The following is a 23,615-nucleotide window of genomic DNA, read 5'->3' on the forward strand; positions in this document are numbered from 1 at the left end:
AATAAGGGCCAGACCCAGAGGAGATATTCAATTATCTCCCTTTGAATTGATGTTTGGAATTCCTTACCCATGTAATTCTCAACTTAGTGGGGGGGTAGAGATAAGTGATGTATATTTAAAACAATATGTGGCCAGGATGCTGTCTCTTGTGAAATCTCTTCGACAGGAAGCTCAGCTGGCACAGACCCTGCCTTTGGACTTTGCTGTTCATAGCATCCAATCAGGAGATTGGGTCCTAGTTAAGGAGTGGAAAGAAGCACCACTGGTGATGAAGTGGCGTGAACCTTTCCAAGTGTTACTGACCACAGAAACATCCATCAAGAGAGCTGAATGCAGGTGTACCCATCACACTTGGGGCAAGGTCTCTGAAGCCTCAAAGGTTTGGACATCTCAGCTGGAGGAGAAGGACGGGAGGCAGCAACTGACACTGCAGGAGTGGACCAGAGCAGCAACCAGGCCGCCGGCATTGGGGGAAGCCTCGTGTGCTTACATACAGACTGCTAAAATAATCTGTATGGGCATCCCTCCTTTAGAATCTCCAGTCACTGAGGCTAATCCTCACTGTCATTATTTTCTTTATGTTAAGTGATTTCTGTGCCTTCACTCATCACAGGTGGTGTGGAAGATAGCGTGAAAATTAGTTTAGGAAATTAGATTATACCTTTAGAATGTTTTTCTTAATAATCTTACCTTTATATTGTCAGATTTGGGCCAAAGGTAGGCGAATAATTTTTTTAGTCCTAGGAGAAGAAGTAGCAAACACTTCTAACCTTAGCAATTGTTGGGTCTGCGGAGGGCTAGGAAGATCTGACAGCTGGCCATGGGTGGCCAACATGCCTATCTCAAGTTACCTCCAAACTGGTCAGGGATATGTTATGTAGGGTATATTAGACCCTTGTTCTTTCTGCTACCACAACTTCAGGGAAATCAGTTAGGAATCAAGGTATATGATGATCTAATTAGATATACAGCAGCCCTGGCTGGAGGGAGCACCCAAAATGGGGAAAAGATGAATGGCCACCTGAGCAAATTATACAACACTATGGACCAGCCACTTGGAATCATGATGAATTAATATCAGGTGCCAGAGAACCCATTTATAATTTAAACTGGATAATTAGGTTACAAGCTGTCTTTGAAATAATAATCAACCAGACAGCTACAGCTCTTGACTTTCTTGCTGTCCAATCCACTCAGATGAGGAATGCAATATTTCAACATCAGATGGTATTAGATTATCTATTACCAGAAGAAAGGGGGAGTGTGTGGAAAATTAAATGACTCTAACTGCTGTTTGCAAATAGATGACAACAGAAAAGTGATGAAACAAATAACAAAGAGAATAAGAAATTTAGCTCATGTACTGGTCCAAACATGGAAAGGATGGGAATGGGACATGTTTTCAGGGTTACCTGGTGTACTATGGGTTAAACGAATGCTTTTTTTCCTCTTAGGTACTGTAGCAACTCTTATCTTTTTACCATATATGATCCCTTGCTTAGTGCAACTTATTCAACGTGATCAAGGAGACACAGGTAGCAGCCAGCACTACTAATCCAGAAATTACTACAAAAAGACAGAAAATGATGTCACTGCAAATAATTGCAAAACCAAAAAAACCCCAAGAACAGAAAGTTAAGTCAATGATAATTAAAGTTTTTAAAGACAATTATTGAGAAAATAAGATGAGGAGGGATTGAAAGGAATGAGAAGGTGTCCTTACAAACTGTGGGCCTGATGGTAGATAAGGCCAGATACGAAGAGGTGAAAGAAGCAATGGGGGGAACCATTAATTCCATAGGAATTCCACTAATTGACACAGATTTTTGCTCACCCAAGGCTGTGCTAAATCTCTGGACTTAGAGAAAAAGAACAGAGACACAAGAAAAAAGAAAAATGGGGGGCAGATACATTAGAAGGGATGTTAGGTATTAGGCGATTCAGGAAGTCTGTACCTCTCAAGTACCTCGGCCAATGGGGAAAGAGAGAGGGAAATGTGGCCGGGAAATTAGGATAAAAAGGAGGCTGCGTCCCCTAAAAATTCGAGAGACCCCAGGGAAAACACCCCAAGGCCTCTCCCTTTATTTGAATAGTTACAGGACTCCTCTGTCTCCTTTTTGGACATAAACCTCTGGTGTTCGTGGATTAATTTTCCTGAGAGAGAGAAAGAGAAAAAAATAACAATTTTGTCCGGAACATTTTATATTTGTGACGTGGTTTGACAGGAATTCTGGGATGCTGTGGTCAGACCACCAATGGGTGCTCAGATTTTAATATTGGCACTTGGTTTGACCACTGGGATTTGGATACGCCTCTGAGAACACACAGGAGTTAAAAAGCAGAGCTGCTCCCCTGGGAGGCTCTCTTGGGCTTTCTGGCGGGAAAGAGTTCAGATCTCTCGCCCCGTCCAGCGACTGCTGCTGGGCGAGGGAGGGGCAGCCACGCAGCCATGAGGTAGGCCCGGGGCTTGGACAGAGATGGGAGGTGAAGAGGCCCTGAGGATGGAAGGGTGGAGGAGCACCAAGAGACATCGGGCAGCCCCCCCCCTCCCAGGAGAGAGAGAGAGAGAGAGGCAGAGCCAGCGTCTGATTTTGATAGCGGCTGAGAAGGAGAAGGGGGAGGGTCGGTGAGAAGATGCCCGGCTCCGGCTCCGGCAGGGCAGTGTGGGAGTTCTGGAAAGGCAGAGACTGAGATTTAACCATTTTCTTGCTTGATGGAAACTTTACAAATGCTAATCCTCCTGGAGCTGAATGAGGAGAGAGATAAGAGATGAGATAAGAGGAAATGGGCCACGAGGGAAGTGGATAAGACTCTTAGGTGGAAGGAGATGGTGGAGTGGCTCTTTTGCTGGACTCTTTTTGTAGCCATGGACAAAACCATGTTTCCTTGTGATGCGGAGACTGCATGCCAGGGGGAGGCAGTGCCTCGGAACCAGGAGGGTTCAGTGTGGGTACCTCTCGGCCCCAGGGGGTGCAAAAAAATGTGGGGAGGACAGGTGTCCTGAAGGAGAGACTGTGCCCTTTTTTTGGAATGAGACAAGGCATCCTTGAAAGACAACCCTAGAAGCAGCTCTGGTCCATGCACAGTGGTGAGAGCACTGGGCATGGAATGAAGATGTCACGATGGCAAAGGATCTCTGGGCGGTGCCACGAATGACATGGAAACACAAGAGGTCTCAACGGTGTTTCCGGGGGAAGCCTATGGCACAAGAGGGACTCCTCACTCCTCTTGATGAACTGAAGATTGAGTATTCTAAAGGGTGGTGCCAGACCGAGAGTTGGTGATTTGGGGGAATGTATTGTATTGGGAATTTGGTGAGGAGGAGGAGATGTATTTGTGAAGTTTTCATTTTCCTTGTGTGTTTTTTTCCTTCCTTGTAGTTTAGTTAATAAAGTTTTCTTTATTCCTAAGTAGGAGCCTGCTTCGCTTATTCCTGGTCACATCTCACAGCAGAAACCAGGGAGAGGGTATTTTCATGGGGGCACTGGCATTGTGCCAGAACTCACTAGTCAGCATGCTGCCCAGTTTAATCATGGAGCTCTGGCACCTAGGCTTGTATACGTCTCTGTATAAATGGTACAATTTGCCCAGGGTATGGCTCTTTTTTAGATCATGATCTTTGCTTTTGACAGTACATTAGATCTGTACAATGTGTGCTTGACACTTTTAAATCAAAATCAATATAGCTATAGCTTTCTTAAGCTATTTTTTCAAACATGAAGCAAAATGCTGTACATGAAAACTGAGAGAAGCAAAATAATTTTTCCCATGAGTTATTTCGCTATAATTGTAAACAATTCAATCCGAAATCATTATCGAAGCATGTTTCTTCACCTGCTTAACCATTTTCAGGATTGTGGACCAATAATGTAATTATCAGGCACTTTTAAAAAAAAAAAAAAAAAAGAAAAATAACTTCTAAAGGAACAGTTGTTCTCTAGTCTCATTGTGCTCCCTGCTCTGTCTTTCAGCAGTACATTGTAGTGAGCAAAGCAATTGAACTGGACTGTTTGACAGCTGTCAGGAGGTCCAGGAAGAAAAGTGTTTTCAGGTGTTGGAAAATAACCATTTAGCTTTTGTCCTTATTGCTAACTGATCTTTTGTTCCCAATGAAGGCTGACAAATTCTTTCAAAAGGTGGTAAGAAATTACTCCTGCCTTCCTTGGCAGACACCTGTCTTTTAAACAGGACAGTTGCCCTTCTACAAGATATCAAATACTTGCAACCATTAGGCTTCTTCCCTTTGTCTGAAGAAGACCTCATCTACGATTACTTCCTAATTGGGTAGTCTGTAGCCAATACTCATCCCAATGTTACACATGTTGGTCTGTCCACTAATCCTGATCCAAAAGCTCTTATCATCTATCCCTAGGCAGAGCTCCAGGCAACCTTGCTCCTTCTTCACAGCTCTTTGCCTTTTCAGCCTGTCTTTCCTGAAGAGCTAGTATCCAGCCATTGCAGCACTACAGTCCTGTGAGCCATCACACCAGCTCACTGCAATCCCAATGAGATTATACACCCCCAAGTGCATATAGGCTTCAAATTCTTCCTGCTTGTTTCCTATGTTGTGTACATTAGCATACAGACACTTAAGAGAGGCCCACCACCATGCTGATTTTTGCAGAAAGGGTATGAGCTTCCCCCATCATGCTGTCCTCTCAGCATGTCCTTATTTGTCCATGTATACTTAAAGTCAGCTCCCTTCTGCCCTGTTTTATTGGTATCAAGGTGTGTTTTGTCCACATCACCCGAACCTTTTGCTTACCAACCTAGGCCACCATGCCCATCCTGGAGCAAGTTTGCTGGCAGGAGTTGTGATCCCATGACAGACCCATGCTGGAGCAGTTTGTGCCTGAAGGACTGCACCCCATGGAGTTCAAAACCCTCCAAACCCTCGGAAAATGACAGCTAATAAATGAAGAAGCATTATCTGAGTTGCAGCCTACATTAAATTAGCTTAAATGTACTTGGCTAAATGATATTAACTTAGAATGTGCAGCAGCTGTGCCTATAGTGAGATTATAACAAACAGGTACTCTGAACAGGTGTTGGTTCAATTTTAATACTTTTGTGTAACCCTGGTTAATTGGAAAAAAATGCTCAACTGCCCTGGGTAACCCAAAATGTTATTGTATTCCATATCTATCTGTGCAATGTCATATGCCAATAGTTACTCTCTCTTCAAGACCTGGTGGCTAGAAACAGAACCATGGAGGTTGGCAAATGCTGGGGTCCTTTTAAGGTCAGGTCAGGGACACTCAGGCAGAGGTTCTCTTGCCCTTTCTCTTTCGTTCTCGCCAGGAAAGCTGAGACAGGTCTTTGGACCACTTTTTTTCCTTTCTTTTTTGCTGCCACCACCCAGGACAACCAGTAGTGGTGCCATGCCAAGAAAAACAGAACAGCCCCTGCTCCGTATGGTTGCCCCAGACCACCAGCAGTGCCTGGTTGAATCAGGAGGATATGGAGTCTGAGTTATCCTAGCTGGCTGCCTGCTGCTTTTGCTGAGGAGAAGGCATAGTCCCTCCATGAGTTCCAGTTGCAAATCCAGTTCCAGCTGCCAGTTTTTGGCTGCCTTAACCAACAGAGCTGCCACCGTCAGAGAGATAAGAGGAGCATTTGTCTGTTTTTTGGAGTCTAGGGTCTTTTAAAATTTTGCCCTTGTTCCCTGTTAGTTGTTGTTTGGGGGAAGAGGGAGTTTTTGCTATCGTGGAGGTTCAGTTGCTGTGCTGTTTTTCCCTATTTGTTCTCTCTCTTCACACGTGGTTGGGAGAGGTTGTTGTCCACCATTTCTGCCTTCAACTCTCAGACCACGACATTGTCTACAGAGGGCACCATCTTGGGGGAGTGGTTTCTCCATCATTTTGTTTTCTTTGTTCCTGGGGAGTCCACGAGATTCAGCACCTTTGTATCTAGTGATTATTATTGTTATTTTTGCTTTCTGCTGTTTTGTTTTTTAGTAAACTGCCATTTTTTCACTTATATCTTGTCTCACCTTATTGGTGAAAGGGGAGTGGTTAAAACTAAAAGGAGAGGTAACTAATTTTGGAGTGTCCACCCCTTAAACTGTCTTAAACCAAGACATCAACACATTGCAAGATGAAGAAAAATTGGAACAACATATTAGCACCAACCACATGATGCCAGGGTAGACATTTATCTTCCCTAATTATGTTGTGTATTTAGTAATTAAGAGTTGAATATTTTTATGGTTACATGAGAAAGATGTATGCTGTAGAAAAACACCAGCAGGAAGCAAGAGCTCACATTTCATTTCAAATTTAATTTGTCAAACAGAAGTTATCTATGTACAGTGTATATCGTAATAATTCTTGTAATAGAAAGTCATTCAAATCTAAAATATTAACTGGCTGCATAGCACATATGACATTATTGCCCATTTCAAGAGGGAAAACAATACATTTCCAATAAATTTTGTCTGATTTGGATTCAAAAGTGTTCAGATATTGAACATGCCTTCTTTAAAACCTGTGTACACAAAAACTTTTCAGACCGCAGTTTAGCTGAATATTTCCCATTTCATTACAACAAATCACAATATTGTCAGTTTAATAGAAAAACAAAACCAAAACATGTATCTGAAGCATCCAATAAAAAAGGGGCACTAAATGGAATAAAAAGGTTCCCATCCCCATTTTTGCATTCTAAACAGTGATTTCATAAAAAGATTTTTATTAAAAAGTGTTAGTATATTGACTCTGTGACAAGAAAGACTGAGTAGGTAGGGAAAGGAACAAGCCAAAAAAATCTCATTTAATTAGTTTGCAATATCTTTCAGTGATTTATTTTGAAAAAAAGCATTATTACAGCTGACCACAAACAGGAGAAATCTTGGCTATTTTACAGTTATGGGTACAGAAATATTCAAGCTTGTGATGCAAAGTGGCAAGGTGACTGCAGTATACAATGTAAATAAATAGCTTTGAAACGTGAACAAATGTCCTTGAGAATTCCTTACTAAGAAAACAAAAAAACTCCTCCTCATTTCTCCCTGAAACATGATCACAGGTCTGTGTTTAAAATCTCATTTGCAAACATAATTTAAACTGTTCACCCTAAAACCAGTTTTATGAGATTCAGTCTGAATGGGGCAGTGTTGAGGTCCCTGTAAAAGTAAACATTTTTCATTTCTTAAAGAAGGGGGAAAAAACCCCCAGAAAACACCTGCCACCAACATTTGCAGCACAGTGCAGCAGAAATTTTAAATACAAAAATATTTTTCCATTGTTGGGATAATAGACCTTGCATCCTGGAAAGAAGTAACAATACTGTGACTAACAATATCCAGTCCATAACTTTCAAGTCACATAAGGCAATTACTGTGTTAGTTTACTGTATATGGCTAAAAGATGGTCCAGAAAATGTCAGTCTTTGTTATGTTTTCCGGCTACTCCATGTATGTTCAGGTGTACTTTTGTGATCTGATGAGTGTTCAAATGGAGATCTGTGTCCTATAGGAGATCTTGACCCATAAGGAGACCTCTGATCTAATGGTGACCTTGGGCCACTACCAGAAGCTCTGTGGTCTATTTGCCAGTCTGAGTGGTACCTATAATCTCTGGAAGATTTATGATGGATATACTCTGAAGTGGAACGGTGATCTGAATGTATCCTGTGGTCTGAATGGGAACGGTGATTTGCATGAGGTCGACTGTCTTTTAAACTTCCTTCCTGGTTTGACCTGTGATCTCTGCTCCTGTGGTCATCCAGCTTTCTACGTTTACCATCACTAAAGTATCTGAAAAAATTTACTTATTACTGAACACATAGTAAGGACTACAATTGTGTCAATTCAACAGAACTGCATAAGAGAAATGTCTTTGCAATTTTGCATTACTTAGAAAAGATTCACTGCTGTTTACTACAAGCATACTGAAAAACCAGGAAAGGAATTTTTAACAGAACAATTTACCTGCTGTCTTGTTTATAGTGATCCCAGTCTCTGTGGTCTTTTCCATTGCTGAAGGCTGAATAGGACCTTTTCCTTGAGTCATTTTTATTATAAGCATCTTCCTGATGCTTGTCCTTATGATGATCATAGTACTGTGACAAATGTCTATCAGAAGAACTATCCCTGCTACTGTCATCATGGTTTGTATTCTCCTTCAGTCTTTCAACACCTGTTTAATAAAGTAGAGGTTATAAGGAAGCCTCATACAGTAAAAATTATTTTCTTTATCCATTCAAACAGCTCTTCTATCTGTCAGATTTAAAGCAATGTGAAAATGGCATTATAGTTTGACAGAAACAATATCTAAATGATTGAAAGATAAATGCAGTAATGTGAGCAAACTGAGAGAGACCTCAGAAGGAAATAGAAGGCAAGCAAGCTAGAAATATAGATATGTAGGACTGAGAAACTAAAATTTTCAACCTTACAGACTGAATGGAGAAGATCAGTGTGGTCTAATTGAGCAGGGAGTAGAAACCAGGTGCCATTAGCAGAGCAATTTGAAACAGAATGGTAGGAAGTTCCTCTCTAAGGAGACAGCCCTAGTGAGAACACTAGTTTTAGAGGTACACCTTCTTAATGAAAGGTTGTTAGTGGTATTCCTAAAATACATTACACTCATTACTACCATACTATTATTATTATATATAAATTTTAAACCCATGATAACATACTCTAGGTTTTATATAACATGATATAAAAAAAAAGTATCACAAGAAGGCAACTGTGGGAGCATAGAAACACAGTATTATTGTCAGTAGTAAATGACATCCCATATAACTGATTGCTAACCATAACTTCAGGGAATATCTTTATTATGATATGGTGACATTACAAGTGCTACAAACAGGTATAGAGCCTCCAAGAAGTTTACAAGTGCTGAGTTGGTCTCTCTCCCTTCTCAAAATTAAATACAAAAAAGTGTGGGTTTTTAAAAATTAACTTACTTTAAGAGAATGGTCAAATAACTTGCTACTAAAACCTCTAGGTGCCAAATTCAGTCCATGCTCAGTTGAATTTCATCACCAAACTAGTGAAGTTATGCTGTCAGCCTATCCCTATGATATCCATCAGTATGGGAGTTCTAGGAGACAGTTTTAAGTTTATTTCATTTTATATACCATCATTTAAGATATCCAGCACAATAATATGTTCCACATTTCTTACCTGGATTTCTAATAACATGTGTATTCATGTTGTTGCTAATATTCTGTTCAATGTGCTGCTAAAAGAGACAAGTACAAAAACTGTCATTGATAAATCCCAAAGTTGCATCTGAATTCTTCAGAAAATATTCTAAGAAAACAAACTAGTTTACTATGAACAGTAAGATACATTTAAAGTGTATTGAGTGAAAACAATTGATACTTTATAATAAAAATTATAAAACTTAGAATATATTTTTGTATATTTAGAGAGTCTGAAAGTATTACCTGAGATTCTTGGCGTTTTTTGATTGCATGTTTATACAGCTTGTGCAGCTTTCTGGCATCAAATTCTGTAAACTTAGAGACAAAAATCCACAAGTTTCTGAGGAAAAAGGAAGAAAGGTTATAATTCTTCCATATATTAGTTTTTATTGTGTCATACAACAGAACATGGACTTAAATGAAATTATTTCAACAGTATTTCAGTAAAATTAATTAATTGTAAAGTCTGTTACACAGTATATTGTCTAGATGCACAGCAAACATTACTTAGCTGTATTTCAAACTTTTCAGAAATTAATTACGTTAATAATTTGCCATTTTGTAATATTTATCACAATGACTGAAGAATGCAAACTGCATGAAAAATAGTATTCATGGCAGTTTTGTCAATAGAATGATTTGGCAATTGCATAAAAATATAGGTTTCAATGTATTGTGCAATTCTTCTAAAAGATTATTTGAAATAGGTCAGAAACCTGGAGTATTTACTACTCAGTAAAGATTCTTCTGAACTTTAAATCTCTTGCAGTATAAAAAATTTGATCTACATGCCTAATTTCCTACAGATATCAGGGATGGGATTTTCCCATGAAATTCCAAAGCCTGGTCAAAGCTTTTGAAACCAAATGAGAAATCTGAAAGAGGATGGAAGCAGCATGCCAAAATCTTTGATCCTAATCTATGCTATGAAAGAAGAAAGTAAAACAAAACAACACTTTTGGTTTCAAGAAGCCAAAACCTTAAAGACGAGATTTGCTTCTATGATTGCAGACACCAGATCTAAAGTCTAGAATTCTTTTAGCAAAGTTTACAGGTGGAATGCTTAAAAGACTACAGAATAGTACTGTTCTAACTAGTTTTTAGTTGAGAAACATCTCAAGTGTGTAAGCTCAAGAAGCATCAATCTGCTCTTTAGCTGTGATGATTTAAATACTATAGTTTTGGCCTAGAGGTTTGCAAAACTAGACAAAACCAGCAAATGGTGTGCCCAATGACATCTGTATAAGAAATACAGCATGATTACCTTTACTAAATACTATGTCTTATAAAAGATAGATAAAACACATACTTTAATAATCTATGCATGGTACTGTAGCATTACTATAATATTAATTATATTATAGTAGCTCTACCATACTCATTCTTCACTGAAAGGATAGTCAGGCATTGAAACAGGCTGCTCAGGAAAGTGGTAGAATCACCATCCCTGGAACTGTTCAAAGAATGTATGGATGTGTCACTTGGAGACATGGTTTAGTGGTGAACACAGTGATAGTGCTGGGTTAACAGTTGGACTCAATGATCTTAGAGGTCTTTTCCAACCTTAACAAGTCTATGAGTCTATGATCTTACTATGAATGTCCATTTAAAGAAACATAACATTTACCAAAGTGGCTTTAAGACATGGATATTGCTTTTGTATTTCAGTTCACCCCAATATTTTAAAATAAAGCAAGTACAAACAGCAGAAATATTCTGTTAACAGTCTGCAAGAAAATGAAACGACTGAGCTTTGTATATGGAAGTGCAACCATATTTGCAACCATAAAGGATTAAAGTGCACATTATGATAAAACTAAATCTAACTGCATTAATAACTTAACAACAATATATAGTAAGTTTATAAACCAACATTTTCCTCAATTTTTCCAAAGTTATCACCTCACAGATGCATAAGAACACTTAAAACTCTTATTTCATTTTGAAATACATTTCGGAGTATGTTATGATAAATGTTTTTTATCAAGTCAGTTAATATGATTTAATTTTAGAGTATATTTTTAAAAAGAATAAAGGATTCTGCAACTCAAAATCATTCAAAGTTCAACACACACATTTATAATGGCCTGTTTTTAGCATGAATAAAAACCAAAACCAAACATCAATGTTGAAAAAGGCAGATTCTTTAATGATAAGAATTCTTTTCCACTAAACATGAAATATACTCTAAATACAGCTATTTTCTCTTTGCATTTGGTTTTAAAAAGTAAGAGGACTCCACCTACTGGACAAAATGCATTGCTATGCAAGTATAAAAAAGTGAAATCAATAAAAGCTGCTACCACTTTTAATCTTCTTTTCATAAGCCCTTATTTAATACAGCAGAAAAATTAAATAAATGGAGAATAATAAATGAGAAATAATTTCAAATTATTCTACTTAATATAAGCTATTATGGATTTCCCTTTTTCAAGAAAAATCATGCAGAATAACTTACTTTCTCCACTGTTTAATTTGTTCAGGATTTGCGTACTCTTTTAGACATTCAGTAATGTGGTCCCCAATTTTGATTAGGCACTGTCTAGTATGCTCCAGCTGTTCCCTTTCAGAAAGGCCTTTCTCTGGTCTATCCAATTGTTTCAATGCTGCTTTAACAGGCCTCATTCTTTCTTTGCACTGTAAAATTTTTTAAAAAGAAATACATTAATTCAAAAATAAAAATATAAAAATCATAAAACATGACTCACCCTTACACAGGCAAAGACAGTACTGTTGTAAGCCAAATGAAAAACAAGTCTTTGCTCACAGCTCTTTTAGTTTTACTATAAAATTTCATTTGGAAAAGTAGCTTTTTAAATCCAGTTGAAAATCTACTTATGTACGAAAGTATTAAATTGTATGTAACACATATTAAAGATTTAAGAAAGCACTAAGTTAATATAAAAGATTTTCTGAGGAAAAGGAATTACTAGGTTTTACAATCATGGGTTTAACTTTCAGCACAAGTATATAGGACAAGAGTTATTTTACTTTTTAGAGCCTTGAAAGCTATACAAACTCAGTGCCAAGATTAGGTATGAGAATGTTTAATATATTTTAAGTAGATACTTTCTGCAACAATTAAACTTGGCATTCAACAGAGGATCAGCATTCCTTCTCTGTGCAGCTTTTAAGCCTGAGTTCTATGCAGATACTAGGATAAAGCTAGTTTAGATGTGCCTAAATTAGTAACAGTGGTGACAACACATGTACTCATAGGTATATTTCATATGTGTATGCTTGAATTTTCACACTAATTTAAGCATGTTAATAGTAAATACAGATAAATCAGTTAGCATGTTTTAAATTATAGACCTTTGCTTGGAAATACCATTCAATCACAATGGCAAGGTAGATGAAATGCATATTTTACCTGTCACAAGATAGACAAGAAGTCAAATGAGTTAGCCTCAACAACCCACAGCAGTAATTTCCATTTGAAAAGATAAACATGCTAATTAGATTGCATCTGATCATGGCATAATGATAAATATACCTTCCTGAACAGAGGGCCTGGACCAAAAAAAATGTTCTGTATGTAAACCCAACCTAAGGAAGGAAGACAAGTCTATATATCCAGAATCAAAACTATGAGGGATTTTGGAAAACATCACAATCACTGTGTCAACATCTAGGGACAACTCAAAAATCAGTGAAGCTGTTTCATTACCAGATCATGTCATTAAGTAATTAAGCCGCTACATTACCTATTGCACTAACCACAGCTTAAGCAACTTTTTAAAAGACGGTTTACAAAATACACTGCTTAAGTGTAGAGGTGAACAGAGAAGTGCAATTGTACATGGGAATGGTGTGATTTTCAGTCACTTAGCCACTCACAAGATATCCTGGAAATTATAGACGAATCACTTATAACATCATTTAGAATAAAAAAAACCCCAAAAAACAAAAAGCAAAAAACCACAAAACAACAACCCCCACATAGGTAAGCTAGTCAGTACCATACTGATGAGAAAACAAGATCATTTACTTCTTACAGCCAGCACCACAGTAGACCCAGTAAACCTGTCTAGCAGTAACGGACAACTGTTGAAAGCAGAATGATACAACTTTTACAGCAGTAAAGTAGCTGCTCAAAGTAAATTCTTAGCATCCTTCCAAAGTCCCCAATCAAACTATAAAATGTTACATATCTCCCTTTTGTTCTTCCAATATTGTTTCTGTTGTGGACAAAAGTAGTGATATAACTGAAATTCTTTTGGTATCAGAGATATTACACCAGCAAGATATTTCTAAGGACTTTAGGATTTGTTCCTTCCTCTGTCTAATGCAGGAAGTCTGTAATACTTTAAGAGCAACTTTCTCTTGTTAGCTTACAAAGAACAAAGGGGTATTTGATAAGGCCAAGTCAGAGACTACAGCAGCTGCATTAAAATTCATTAATTTCTGTCCTTTAAGAAGCAGTATCCATGAATTATTCTTGAGGATGGATCTTCACAGTCTGTATTTTAAAACTATACAGCACACACAACTAGACAAATACTCTTCACTATACTGCATAAATGCAATAAAATAAAACTGCTAACCTGAAAACAAAACTGAATTTAGTATAGCATCGATAGGCCTTCACTGATCTAAGATTTTACTGGCAATAGATACGTGTATTATAATACCTAATAGCAGAATCAAAAACATCAGAAATTGTGCTCATTTAGTATATCAAGTGTAAACACTAAGTTATTAACAAGGGACTTACCACACCAAATGTCCTCTGATCCAGTTCTTCAGATTCTTCTGATATTGGAACTGTTTCACTAGTTGCAGTAATATGAACTGGAATATCCAACAATGAAACTTTTTTATTTTTTTCTTTATTTTCAGATTTGAGTTCATTTGCCTACGAACAAAACATGAAAATTTATCTGATAAGCAAACCTTATTTTTGGGCTGAAATTACATTGTAATTAGGCAATCACTGCATTCTCTTCAATAATAACAAAAAGAAAGAAAAAAAAATCTGTCATGCAGTGATAGTACCTTTTATTTTCTCTCTCGGAGGGATGGAGAAGGAGAATGGACAAGTTTCTTGCACCACTTGCACTCTCAGTCCCACTAAGCTATAGATCTTTAAAAAGGTAATTTTCCATTTCATTTGCCTGTCCTTGTACTTACAAGTGGCAAAAATAAAACTTTCACATGATGCAAAAAATTTCAATGAAATTACTGATCCAAAATATCTTTTCAACTCAAAATCATTCACAAAAACCTGGTGGCCTTTTCTAGCGCTATATAAGAAAAAATAAACCTAGTTACCTTTTCTTCCTTTACTTCTTTTTCTTTCTGTGTGGATTCTTTTAGTTTGCTTTCTCTCTTTTCTTTAATATTTTTAAACTCGTTCTTATCCTCTTTTTTCTCTCTTTTTAAATGTTGCTTATTTTCTTTTTCTCTTGTCTCTCTTTTTTCCACAGCTTCCATCTTTATACTAATATCTGGCTCAGGCTTTTCTTCATTTTCTTCTGCTTTTATTTTTTTATGTGGACATTTCACTGAAACAATCTCATCCTGAAATACACAAGCATATATGTCACATAAAATAGAGTTTCTAACTATACAAGTTTTGCAACCATCAGATTAAAATATACTTTTTTCTGTGTGTGATTTCTTTAGACTTAGGTTTAACACCTATCAAATGGAGCTGGATGCAGTTTCAAAACAAGATGAGGACTACTCACTCATTTCCTTAATGTGACACAAAACAAGTATTGATTGGGCAGGGATAATGGGCGTGTGAGAGATTAAATCCATTTAACTTTTGTATTACCAAAGAAATCTACTCCTGTAAAAACTAGTTAAGCTGCAAAGAGCTAAAAGGAATAAGGAAGTAGACCTCACAAGACTGAGCTGATTTTTCGGGCCATCGTGATGATGTTCTGGTAATTTTGTTCCAGTAACTTTTGTGTGACCCTGAATTAAACAGTCACAGTGACAGGAGAAGGGAACAGATTTCCAACTTTGGTTTTTTCAGACATGTTTTGAAGAATCTAGTGTTTTTTCAGCTACCTTCAAAGTCACAAAATTAGGTGCAACGTGGCCCCTAAACCTAATCTATTGGTTTTTTTTTTCTCTGTAGTGGTGTCTGCTGTGTGATAAATAAATGAAGCAACAAAAATGGAGGAGTCCTAAAGGAACACATCAGAAGTAATAAAAACATAACAAAGTTGAGTAGTTTATTAGAACAATATCTATTGAATAATAGTCAAACTTAACATCAACAAGTCAATGGGCTCTGATGGGATGCATCCACATGTGCTAAAGGAACTGGCAAACATCACTGCTAGGTCACTCGCAATAATCTTTGAAGGAGGACCCAGGGAACTACAGGTCACTCAGCTTCACCTGAATCCCTGGAAAAGTGATGGAGCACCTCACTCTGGAGGCCATGTCTATCCCCATGGATGACAAGAAGGTGATCAGGAGTAATCAGCATGGTTTCACAAAAGGGAAATTATGCTTAACCAACCTGATTGCCTTCTACAATGGGACAACTGGCTGGATAGATGAGAGGAGTGGATATTGCCCATCTGGACTTCAGCAATGCTTTCAACAGTCTCCTGTGACATCCTCATATCATAGTGGACAGTGAGGCAGATTGAGAACATGGCTGAAAGGCAGGTCTCAGAGTGTTGTGATCAGTTGCAGTCTAGTTGGAGGCCTGTCACTATTGGTGTCCCCTAAGATTCAATGCTGGGCTCAGTATTGTTTAACTTGTTCATCAATAACTTAGATGAAGGGGTAGATGCCTCCTCAGCAAGTTCACTGATGATACAAAGCTCGGAGGAGTGGGTGATACCTCAGAGGGCTGTGCAGCCCTTCAGAAGGATCTCGACAGGTTGGAGAGATGGGCAGGGGGGAACTTTCTGAAATTCAACAAGGCAAATGCAGGGTCCTGCATCTGGGTAAGAATAACCTCAGGCACCGGTACAGGTTGAGGGTGACCTGCTGGAAAGCAGCTCTGCAGAGAAGGACCTCAGGGACCTGGTGGACAACAAGCTGTCCATGAGCCAGCAGTGCTCTTGTGGCCAAGAAGGCAAATGGTATCCTGGGGTGCATTAAGAGGAGCATTGCCAGCAGGTCAAGGGGGGTGATCTTGCCTCTCTATTGAGCCCTAGTGAGGTGCATCTGGAGTGCTGTGTCCAGTTTTGGGCTCCTCAGTATGAGAGAAACATGGAACTCCTGAAGGGAATCCAGCAGAAGGCTACAAAGATTATTAGGGGACTGGAGCATCGCACTTATGAAAAAAAACTGAAGGAGCTGGGTCTCTTCAGCCTGGAGGGGAGACATCTGAGAGGGGACCTTATCAGTATCCCCTTATCTGAAGGGAGGGTGTCAGAGGATGGAGCCAGGCTCTTCTCGGTGGTGCCAAGCAATAGGACAAGAGGCAACGGGCAGAAACTGGAACACAGGAAGTTCCACCTGAACATGAGGAAGAACTTTACTGTGCAGGTGACTGAGCAACGGAACAGATTATCCAGAGAGAGTGTGGAGTCTCCTTCTCTGGAGATGTTCAAGAACTTTCTGGACACAATCCCGAGTAACATACTCTAGGGGACCTGGCTTGAGCATGGAGGTTGGACTAGATGACCTCCAGTGGTCCCTTCCAACCTAACCCATTCTGTGATAATGAAAGCCCTGACATACACAGAAGCATTCACTTGCATGTCTCAAAACACTGTTTATTTATGCTGTACTTCCTAAACAATCTTGATTTTTTTTCTTGAGCCTGAACAAAAGTTGCTACCTGAAGAATCATAATCAGTAGTAAAAATAGATTAGTCAGAAACATTAGTTTTATATTTTGATTTTTAAATAAAATTGCATTTCAAGAAGATAAAATGCTCAAGTCTTTATATGAATGATATTTACCTCATTATACTCATCATCATCAGATTTTTCTGAGAGTGGTGATGAGTCACTTTTTATTTCTTCTTTAATTTTTGCAGTCTTTGTTGGTCTATTCTTCTTACTTCTTGCTTTCTTCCTCTTTGAATTGCCCTGAATGTAAATTAGCACCTTTATTATGTCAACTGACAAGTGTCTGCATCACAGTTGCAGAAAAAGATTTTGGTTTTCATGTTAAAGAAAGCATTCAATTTATTTATTGCCACTAATGACCACCACTTTTCTCAGGATTGGAGACCAAGCCTAATGCAACCGTAAAGAATATTTACAAATAAGGGAGGAAAAAACAATATTATATTTGCAATACATTCCTTGAGTTAGTCTCATCTAATACAATTACCAATACAGAGAAAAATGACAAAAAGAAGAGTGGAACTAAGAATAAAACAAGTATCTGCTGACATTCCCATAGGTATATTATGTTATCTTGCTACTGAATATTAAGCTTAACTTACTGCACCAGTAAGTCTTTGCACTTCTTTTCTTGCAAGGTCTTTATTCAGTAATTTAATGAGGTAATCTGCACGGGTCTGCAACTGCTTTGCCTGTGGTTTCTTATCTGGGTCATCAGGTAAAATCTGAGGAGAGCAATGGTAGCATCAACTACAAGTACACATTATCAGATTACGAAGCTGCTAGTGTGAAGCACTGGGAACAGAAAAAGCTGAATTAAAAAATAAGCAAAAAACCAGTCAACTCCAACTATACCTGACCAATATGCAGGCAGTCTCAAGGAATGGACAACTTAAACATTTTATTGTTCCTCAAACACACAACTAATGTAGTCTTGAAAATATTCTCACAAAATTTACAGTCAGCTCAAGAAACTAGCCTCAGATTTCTGTTTCCACTCTCATAGTTCATCTAAAAAATTCAGAGCTCCTGTACCACTGTCATCCACAGATCTCCTAGTTCTGCCATATGCTTTTAAATGCATTAACTCATTACCACAGGATATGCAGAAGCCAAAAAAAAGAAAGAGTGGTTTCATAAAACAAGCTATTAATGGAAGTCAGGGGCAAAATATCATTAAACAGATTTCTATACAACCCTGGCTCCTCAAATCCCAAAGCTACAGGTCGGCAGTACCACTGTGTTTGCTTCACTCCAGTATTTCCCTAAGTGTTTCTCACTACTTCTAAGCAGCCATTGCACTACTTCTAATCTGACAAATACAGCAATTCTCATGTTGCAAATGAAAGTCACTTTCAAGCAAAGGAAACAGTGATAGGGAAACCAAACCAAAATCCCCAAACCAACTTCCCCCCAAAAGATCACAAATAAAATTACAGAATTCATAAATTACTTAGGTTGAAAAAGACCTCTGAGATCATAGAGTCTAACCTTTGACCAATCATCACCTCGTCAACTAGACCATGGCAATAAGTGTCACATCCAGTCGTTTCTTGAACACCTCTGGGTATGGTGACTCCAACACCTCCCTGGGCAGTCCATTCACATGTTTAACAACCCTTTCCATGAAGAAATTTCTCCTGATCTCCAACTATAATCTCCCCTGGCACAGCTTGAGGCCACATCCTCTTGTCCTGTCACAAGTTGCCTGGGAAAAGAGGCCAACCCTCACTGTGTTACAACCTCCTTTCAGGTAGTTGTAGAGAGTGATAAGGTTTGCCCTGAGCCTCCTTTTCTCCAGGTTAAACAACCCCAGTTCCCTCAGCCAATCCTCATATGACTTACTCTCTAGACCTTTCAGCAGCTCCATTGCCCTTTCTCTGGACTCGCTCCAGCACTTCAACGTCTGTCTTGAAGTGAGTGGCCCAAAACGGAACACAGAATTCGAGGTATGGCCTCACCAGTGTAGAGTACAGGGGGACAATTACTGCCCTGGTACTGTTTCCCACACTATTTCTGATACAAGCCAGGATGCCATTGGCCTTCTTGGCCACCTGGGCACACACTGGCTCACGTTCAGCTGGCTGCCGACCAGCAGCCCCAGGGCCTTTTCTGCCAAACAGCTTTCCAGCCACTCTTCCCCAAGCCTGTAACGCTGTGGGAGGTTCTTTGTGATCAAAGTGCAGGACTCAGCACTTGGCCTTGTTGAACTGAATACCATTGGTCTTGGCCCATCAATCCAGCCTGTTCAAATTCTTCTGCAGAGCCTTCCTACCCTCCAGCAGATTAACACTTCCACCCAACTTAGTGTCATCTGCAAACTTACTGAGGGTGCCCTCAATCCAGATCATCAATAAAGATATTAAACAGGACTGGGCCCAATACTGATCCTTGGGCCCGGCCATCCAGCTAGTTCTTAACTCATCAAGGACTGAACCTGTCCAAGCTGTGGCTTGACAGCTTTTCCAGAAGAATGCTGTGGGAGACAGTATCATAGGCTTTGCTGAAGTCCAAGCAGACACATCCACAGCCTTTTCCTCATCCACTAGGCAGTTCGCCTTGTCATAAAAGTAGATCAGGCAGATTAGGCAGGACCTACATTCCCTAAACCCATGGTGGCTGGGCCTGATTCCTTGGTTGTCCAGTATGTGCCATGTGATCACACTCAAGATGATCTGCTCCATAACCTTGCTGGATACTGAGGTCAGGCTGACAGGCCTGTACTTCGCCAGATGCTCCTTCCAACCTTTGTTGTAGATGGGCATCACATTGGTTAACCTCCAGTCGTCTGGAACCTCCCTAGTTAGCCAGAACTGATGACAAATAATGAAGAGCATCTTACTGAGCTCTTCTGTCAGCTCCCTCAGCACCCTTGGATAAATCACATCTGGCCCCATAGACTTGTGAATGTCTAAGTGGCTCAGCAGCTCACTAACTACCTCCTCCTGGATTACAGGGGGGCTATTCTGCTCCTCATCCTTGTCTATCAGCTCAGGGGGTCAATTGTTCTGAGGATAACTGGTCTTACTGTAAGACTGAGGCAAAGAAGGCACCTTTGCCTTTGCCTCATCCTTGGTGACAATGTTTTCCCCTGCATCCAATAAGGAATGGAGATTCTCCCTGGCCCTCCTTTTGTTGTTAATGTATTTGTAAAAACATTTTTTATTATCTTTCACGGCAGTGGCCAGGTTGAATTCTAGTTGAGCTTTTGCCTTTCTAATTTTCTCTCTACATGATCTAACAACATCCTTGTACTCTTCCTGATTTGCCTGCTCCTTCTTCCAAAAGTCTGGAATTCATTCAAATTAACACAACTAGAGTATTTAAACTAGGGAAGCAAAAGATGGAAGAGAGAATTCAAGTGATAGAGACACAAAGAAATACAGAAACATAGCAGACTTTAAGAAGGTATACTTCAACTGAATACACAAAATCTTAAAATCTAATAATTTACCAAAAGGATACAAATAAGTACAACTGACCTAACTTCTGGGCAATTTCAGTTATCATAAAATAAAGTCTTTCAGTAACTGTTCTTATTAACATTATTACCTAAACAAAAAAACTCCTTGATGAAATTTTGCAGATGACATACCTTTTGTGTCAAACTGAGATCAGGATCCATTTTTATCATTTCCCAGCTGCCATAGCCATATTCGTAGATACCTATTAACAGATTGGAATCATCTTCCTTACCCCAATCTATATCAAAATGAGCTGCCTTGGTGTGGCATGGGATGACATATCTAGTAGAAATAAATTAGAAATATACATAAGCAAACTTTTCAAACTTAGTAAGGGATAGAAGAACATGCCACATATCACTGAGATCCTGATATATTTAGTAAGTAATCCACATAACTATCAGGCTTTCTTACAATTTTTATAAACTATTTATTCAAATCAGTACCAAAACATGTTTTAAAGGAGGTCAAGATTAAGATATGAAAAACCATCATCTATCTGTGGCCATGGACTGAGTTAGAACTGGCTAGCCATGAAGGTAAGCTTAGAATATTACTCAAGTGTAACTGCTAACTGGATAAGCAGATAGTCTAGGGACTATGATACACAAGGTAGTAAGCTAAAAAGTTCATAGGTCTAAACAACTACTAATTATCATCTGCTCCATTTTGACAAATATTGCATTCTCTCAGGCAGAGGTGACACAAAGCAGTTCCTCAACAAGTCTGATTTCTAGCCTGGAATAATTAAGAATAACTGAACCCAGTCCCCAATGAATACAGTTCAGAAGTCAAAGCAAATACTGGCTTCTAAGGAAAAGGAAGGAAGAATAAAGAAAGAATGTGGAGCAGATTTCTGCTGCCAGTTCTTAGAGGTAATGGAGTGGCATGGGTGTCCCAGTGTACTCAGTCTGGATTGGTTAAATATATTCATAAAAGCCTTGAATAACTTTCTACATTATGGGTTCCTTTAGGAAGAAAAAAAAATACCTTTTCCTTTCTTCTGGATCTGCAGGAATGGATTTGTGCAATGGTGCCAACTCTTCTTCATGAGAAATAACTAACTTTGCATTCACCTGCACTCCTGATATTCGGAATGTTGGGCCTTTAACTTTCCCAAATCTACCTCCTTAAAATAAAGAAACAAATTATTTAAATATTTAGCTTTTATGTGTATCTTATAGACAAACATAGAGAAAAAAAAGTTTGATGCTATAGCAGCAGACATTCGATTATAGGAAATGAATTTTTCTTAACCAAATGCTTTAATTAAACTCCAGGACCTCAAGGTCTTCCAGTTAATACTAGCAGATTAATTTTAAATTTCATGGTAAAGCAAAACCATATTGCATTCTACTATGACAACTCAGGGAAACGGGGAAGAAAAACAAAACCAAAAAGTCTTCTTACTAAAATCCTTTTTACTAAATCACCTAGCATGCTAACATTTTGTTAATGTTTTCCCCTAACACAATTGTTTTGTTATAATCAGAGTGCAAGAATCGTTCATATCTCTTTGACACTTTTTATTCCTCTCCCCCCCCCCAAACACACTTTACCTGCTCTTTCTTGGCCAAAGGAATTGTCCTTTAAAGCCTTAATGCATCCATTATGTACAAGTTCTCCCAGACGTCTAAGGTCTATCTCAGATTTATCAACTAGCTCAGCATCTCTAGCTATAGCATCTAACCTGGAAGAAAACAAATATGTTTTTACAGCTCGAAAACTTTAGCATTATGAATGACTCCTTCAGATTTTGAAACTAGAAAAGTGATCCTGTAAGTTATCATTCATCCACACTTGCTGTGTAAAATTTTAATGCATGCAGTTAAAAGCAGCTAAAGAAAATACAGAAACTATAAAAAAGGGTATTTCACACAAAGGACTATACAACAGGAAAAATAAAGGATCCCATTGATGCAGTTTTGAGTTACATTTCAACACATTCTTTTAAATAGAAAAGGAACTACTATTAAGTCTATGGTTTTATTCACTTATCAAACAAAAAAACCTGAATGACTGTCACTAATGCAGAATTAACAGAATAGTAGGTTAAGTATAAAGAAAAAGCAAGCAGTCTTGCAAAATGTAAAGATTTGTCAAACTGGCTGTCTACATACATATCATATATGATGAAAGGAAAAAAACTCAAATTCATGTCATAGTACAGGCAAAAGATTAGTCACACTATTTCCTCTTTAACCTAAGGTTTCTTGGCGTAGTGTTTAATTTTAATGGAAACAAGGTACCAAGTTGCTATACAAATATAAGCAAATTAGTTTACCTTTCAAGTGGGCCACCAAATTTCTTGTAACTCTTTATAAACCTAATAACAGAAAATAATTTTGCAGTTAAAAAAATGTATGCTTAACTACATTGGTTTTTAAAATGTACGTGTAAAGTCTTAGTACACGGTTATGTGGACAATACAACGAAAATAAGAACTAGAGAGACTAGGATGGCTTACTATATGAAGACAACCCACATTTAAAACCAGAGTTCTATTTGTTTTAATAAATTATATAAATAAAACAACAGAAGATACAATTTCTTTCAAAAGTTACTTTACTAATTAGTTTCACATGACAAAGAATTCAGCAACGTGATGTGTCTAATCATAAAAATCAAATGTGGATTCATAGTAAATTGAGAATTCAGATATTATGTTAGGTCTCTCATAATAAAGAGAAGCTAGCGGCAATTTTAAGACTTAGGAAAACATAACATGAAAGATAAAGAAATGCAAGCATAAGAATATCCCTGACAAAAGCAGCAAACGATTATATATTAGATAAAATGAAAAGGAAACAAGGCTCTTAAAGGTTATTTATATAATCAAAAATACTTTATAAGTTGTACAGTATTTTAGAGAAAAATGAATACCTAAATTACAGAAGCAAAGTAGCATTTCACAAACCAAAGTAAAGCAAAACAATTTCTACTCCTTCTCCCAAAGAAGTATTTTTCGCATCAAATATTGTGGGACCAGCTGTACAGATTCACTTATGTACTGGGTTTTGCTGAGATAAAGTTAATTTTGTTCAGAGCACCATATCTGCTAGTATGTTTTATATTTGTGACCAAAGCATTGTTGATAACATGCTAATGTTTCAGCTCTTGCTTAACAGTGTTTTCACAGCATCAAGGCCTTTGCTGTTTCTCATACCACCCCACCACTGAGTAGGCTGGGGGTGCACAAGAAGTTGAGAGGGGACACAG

The 23,615-nt window shown here is 38.2% G+C and overlaps 1 protein-coding gene across 7 annotated transcripts in view; it reads right to left on the minus strand.

Moving 5' to 3' along the window:
* Positions 1–6,260: 6,260 nt before the first annotated feature.
* The window catches only part of LOC132086116 (chromodomain-helicase-DNA-binding protein 1-like), a 103,689-nt gene continuing 86,334 nt past the window's right edge, over positions 6,261–23,615 (minus strand). For 4 of the 7 annotated variants that reach the window (XM_059491574.1, XM_059491571.1, XM_059491573.1 and 1 more), the window contains 13 exons: positions 22,681–22,722; positions 21,956–22,086; positions 21,387–21,525; positions 20,528–20,678; positions 17,535–17,657; positions 17,044–17,172; positions 14,434–14,682; positions 13,877–14,017; positions 11,618–11,796; positions 9,403–9,499; positions 9,137–9,194; positions 7,931–8,138; positions 6,261–7,756 (listed from right to left, as the gene is read on the minus strand). In XM_059491574.1, coding sequence (XP_059347557.1) covers positions 7,393–7,756; positions 7,931–8,138; positions 9,137–9,194; positions 9,403–9,499; positions 11,618–11,796; positions 13,877–14,017; positions 14,434–14,682; positions 17,044–17,172; positions 17,535–17,657; positions 20,528–20,678; positions 21,387–21,525; positions 21,956–22,086; positions 22,681–22,722 — 2,011 coding nt within the window. In that variant the 3' untranslated portion in view covers positions 6,261–7,392. The remainder of the gene's footprint in view (positions 7,757–7,930; positions 8,139–9,136; positions 9,195–9,402; positions 9,500–11,617; positions 11,797–13,876; positions 14,018–14,433; positions 14,683–17,043; positions 17,173–17,534; positions 17,658–20,527; positions 20,679–21,386; positions 21,526–21,955; positions 22,087–22,680; positions 22,723–23,615) is intronic. The other 3 variants (XM_059491572.1, XM_059491575.1, XM_059491576.1) reach the window with 3 other exon arrangements.

Source organism: Ammospiza nelsoni, chromosome W (assembly GCF_027579445.1).
Source record: "Ammospiza nelsoni isolate bAmmNel1 chromosome W, bAmmNel1.pri, whole genome shotgun sequence".
Classification (NCBI taxonomy): Eukaryota; Metazoa; Chordata; class Aves; order Passeriformes; family Passerellidae; genus Ammospiza; species Ammospiza nelsoni.